This window comes from Phaethon lepturus, unplaced genomic scaffold, assembly GCF_000687285.1.
Source record: "Phaethon lepturus isolate BGI_N335 unplaced genomic scaffold, ASM68728v1 scaffold23585, whole genome shotgun sequence".
NCBI lineage: Eukaryota > Metazoa > Chordata > Aves > Phaethontiformes > Phaethontidae > Phaethon > Phaethon lepturus.
This window is the reverse complement of record NW_010540158.1, coordinates 1-3,623: the sequence shown is the minus strand read 5'-3', so window position 1 is coordinate 3,623 and position 3,623 is coordinate 1. Positions and strand designations below refer to the sequence as shown.

The window sequence follows — 3,623 nt, the reverse complement described above, 5'->3', positions numbered from 1 at the left end:
TTAAACCATGCTATCAGCAAGAGCTGTCCGATATGTGGCAGCTTGTTGTTAGGACAGCTTGAGAAAGAGAAATAGGTCTGAAAAGCTGCTCTACAGCATGAGTCAGATTCAGTACCTTGTCTGCCTTACTGCTTTTGACATGAGCCAGGTGACTTCCTCATGCTCTTGCTCCTTGAGGTCATATTAATTAAGAATTAATAGCATTTGATTAGTCACATCTGCAGTGGTTACTTGGCACCACATTTCTGTGCCCCACAGGGTTAGCGAAGTTAAATGGTTTTGAGAGGGGAAAACTAGGTGTGAAAGTAAGCTTGAATGCGGTAGAAAGTGTAAGACTTCCCAGCACAAGACTTAAGGCTGAATACTTCTTCTGGTACTGGTCTTGGAGTGCTAGTAGTGTTGTGAAACCACACCCTCATTTCTAATGAGCATTTTTGTTTTTTTAGCTAAAAGAAGAGAATGCCAGTTTGAGAAGCAAGATCAATAAGCTTCAGACTTTCTCTGAAACTCAAGCAGACAAGTGCGTAAGCCACAGTATGGGGGAAAGTAACCACGTAAGCAAGGAGTTGTCTTAGAAGCTCACTGGAAACAGTCAACATCTTTAAAGAAGACAAATGTAGTTGAAATTATGCTATTTGTTAAAAAGCTTTAACAAACCTGGTTTTCTTATTGAAAAAGGCTTGGAAAGTAAGTAGCAAGCTGACATCTGATGAGTGTGTTTGTGTGGCTTACGCTTCATGCAGATTAGATGGTTAGTGAAAATGAGAGTCGGGCTTGATGCATTTCACAAAGCTTCAGATTAACAAAATAATGGATATTAATCTCTCTCCTTTGAAGCAAGAAAAGCGTTTTTATTTTTGCTGGTGAGCAACTTGGTATTGGGAGACTTGAATTTTCTGAGGTTAAACAACCTGGTGACCGATCCAGGTGGCAATTTCTTAAGTTCCCATCTGAATCCTCTGCACTCTGCTGCTCTTTGCAGTGAGGCAGTTGGTACTTCCTGGTAATGGGGTAACCATCTGTTTCAGAATTACCTTTATCTAGACTGATTGTGAACAGCAGTGTTTTCTGTATGGTCTTTCTGCATTCAGCTGTATAGTTCCCATTAATACTAATAGCTGTTGAACAAAGAAATCCCCTGAGCCACAGCCTAGAAGTGTACTTTTGTGGGAAGACTTCATTTTTCTTATAACACGAAAGAATGAGTTTCTTGATCCTTCTCTAGCATTTTCTTACTAAGGTATTTAATGTTTCAAGTGCTTACTGAACATTATCTCATGGTTTTTTTTAAGGATGAGAAAGCTTGAAAAAAAGCTTGAGGAAAACAAAATTAAGGAAGAAAAAGAAGCACAGGATTTGGAAGCAATGGTGCAGCACGTGGAACAAAATCTGCAGCTGATGACTGTACGTATTGGCGTTTGCCATAGCAGCAGAAGCTTGTCCGCAGCTGGAACTATGTAGTTCTGCTCCTTTTCCTTCCTCCCCCAGGAGAGTGAGGGAAGCTGAAGTGATTGCTTCACCCATGTGCGCACTAAACTGCTCAGACACGAGTTCAAACTTTTCCTTTATAACAAGGTTGTGTCACAGTCTAGAGTAAGGGACATCTTTGCCTTAGTACCATTTCTGGATTCATCAACAGCTTGAGTTGCTTTTTTGCAGCCTCCTGAAAACACCTCCTATAGGAACTAAGAGCTGGTTTTCCTGCTTAGATATTTATACCAAGTACCTTTTGCTCTTGTCCAAAAAAAAAAAAAAAAAAATCAGTGTCCTGAAGTGATGGATAGCACTTGAAGATATCAGAAACAAAAAACGGGGAGGGGAGGAGACAGCTGATCAGACATTACTTTGGACCACTATCCCCATCTCGTAAAGCATTTGGAACACGAGGCGGTGTAACACAAACCGAACCACTTCAAGTTATGTGCTGGAATCATGCATTCCTACATAGCTCAAACTGCCTGCTGTGTCCTAAGCACTGCTATGGTATAAATAATCTTTATTCTATTTCAGAAACGGGCTGTTAAAGCAGAAAACAGTGTTACAAAACTGAAACAGGAAAATGCATTACTTCAGGTATGAAGCGGTATTCTTAAGTCCTTGCTGAAGGTACTGGGGCTGAAAGCATACATCTTGAAATTGAGCCTATGAAAAGGATATAAAAAAACTTCTAATATGCCTCACTTTTCCTAGCGAATGCTGTAGAAGATGTTCTAGACTAGAACATTTCAGCTCTGTGCAGACTGTTAACTTCATCTCTGTGACATGTGGTGCTTCACTTACAATTTTGTTGAATTTTCATGTTACTTTGAAATTCATGGGCCCTATGAATGCCATAATGCAGCAGGTCAAATGGCTGTTTGGCTGTAGGAAGGTGCCTGGCAGAGACGGGAGAGAAGCTCAAGAGATACTACAGGTAGCTCAGCAGAGCCTGCGCAGTGTTAAATGATAACATCGGTGTCAGGAAGCAGCTTCCGTCCCCACCTTTGGGGTTGGAATACATCACTCTAACACTGGATTGGTTCTATGCAGCAAGCAGACTTGAGGGCTGCTGCCTGGCACGCTATCGTGAAAATGCCTATGTTTTCAGTTTTAATAAAGGTTTCCGAATTGTAGTTTTCAGTCAGAGATGCTCTCCAGAGCTGGGAAGACATTCTGTGTAGGCAGTCTGATTATGGGATCTATTAATTAGTTGTTTTACATAGTAAATTGCTGTATGAATGTATTCATTAGTTGCTTTAGTTGTAAAGCATCTACTGGAGTTTTACAGTTATTTTCATATTGAGTTTGTGTTTGTTTCCTCCCCAGGTTCAGCTGAAGAATTACAAGATGGAGAACGAGGCCTTGAGGTTGGGCCAGTCAGCGAGTCTGGCCGCAGTGAAACGAAATGCAGATATTGCCTTACAGAACCTCCTCACAGTTATAACAAACTCCCAGTCATCAATAAAGTGAGTTGTTTTAAGACGACTCTCCTAACACTATCCCAGATGCCTGTCTAAATACTGAGGTCACAGCTGAATGTCCTCAGTGTTGTGGTTTTTAAAGGATTAAAACTCAGGTTCTTGTATTGTGTAAGCCAGACCCACTAATCCATGCGATGTACTTACCTGCAATGTATTTTCCTCCAAGTTTAGGTAATAAAAATAACTACAATTTACATTGTAGTTATTTTATACTTTTTATGTACTACTTATACTTACATTGTAAGTATTTTTTACTTAATGTAAAACTATTAGACTCTCTAAGTCTCTTATCCTTCACTTCTCTAAGACTCTTGTACTTCAGGAAGTGAAGTCCAGATCAGTTGCTGCTTGAAAAACCCAACTGTGTGGGTAAGCGCCACAGAGCAGCGCCCGGCTGTTTGTCCTCTCCCTCCTCCCCGGTCTAATGCCGTCTCTCTCCCACACTCCAGGCAGCTGGTCTCCGGAGCAGAATCATTGCAGCTCGTTGCTGATCTCCTTAAATCAATAGACAGAATTTCTGAAATGTCGGAAGACGGACAGTAAAACTACAAAACGGACTCAAATGGAGAACTTGGCTTTCGTGCAGAAATCATTACTTAAAAGTTAATTTCTGATACTCGACCTCGTTACCATGTGCAAAGCTGCAGGCGCTGCTGCAGAACC

The 3,623-nt window shown here is 41.0% G+C and overlaps 1 protein-coding gene across 1 annotated transcript; it reads left to right on the top strand.

Annotated features, from left to right (window-relative positions):
- Window positions 1-446: 446 nt before the first annotated feature.
- LOC104613620 (serologically defined colon cancer antigen 3 homolog) lies at window positions 447-3,499 on the top strand (the record flags this gene model as incomplete). Its single annotated transcript, XM_010287366.1, has 5 exons — window positions 447-520; window positions 1,293-1,404; window positions 2,011-2,073; window positions 2,806-2,945; window positions 3,410-3,499. Coding segments are annotated over 5 exons (479 nt in total), but the record flags the coding sequence as incomplete, so codon positions are not given.
- Window positions 3,500-3,623: the final 124 nt, after the last annotated feature.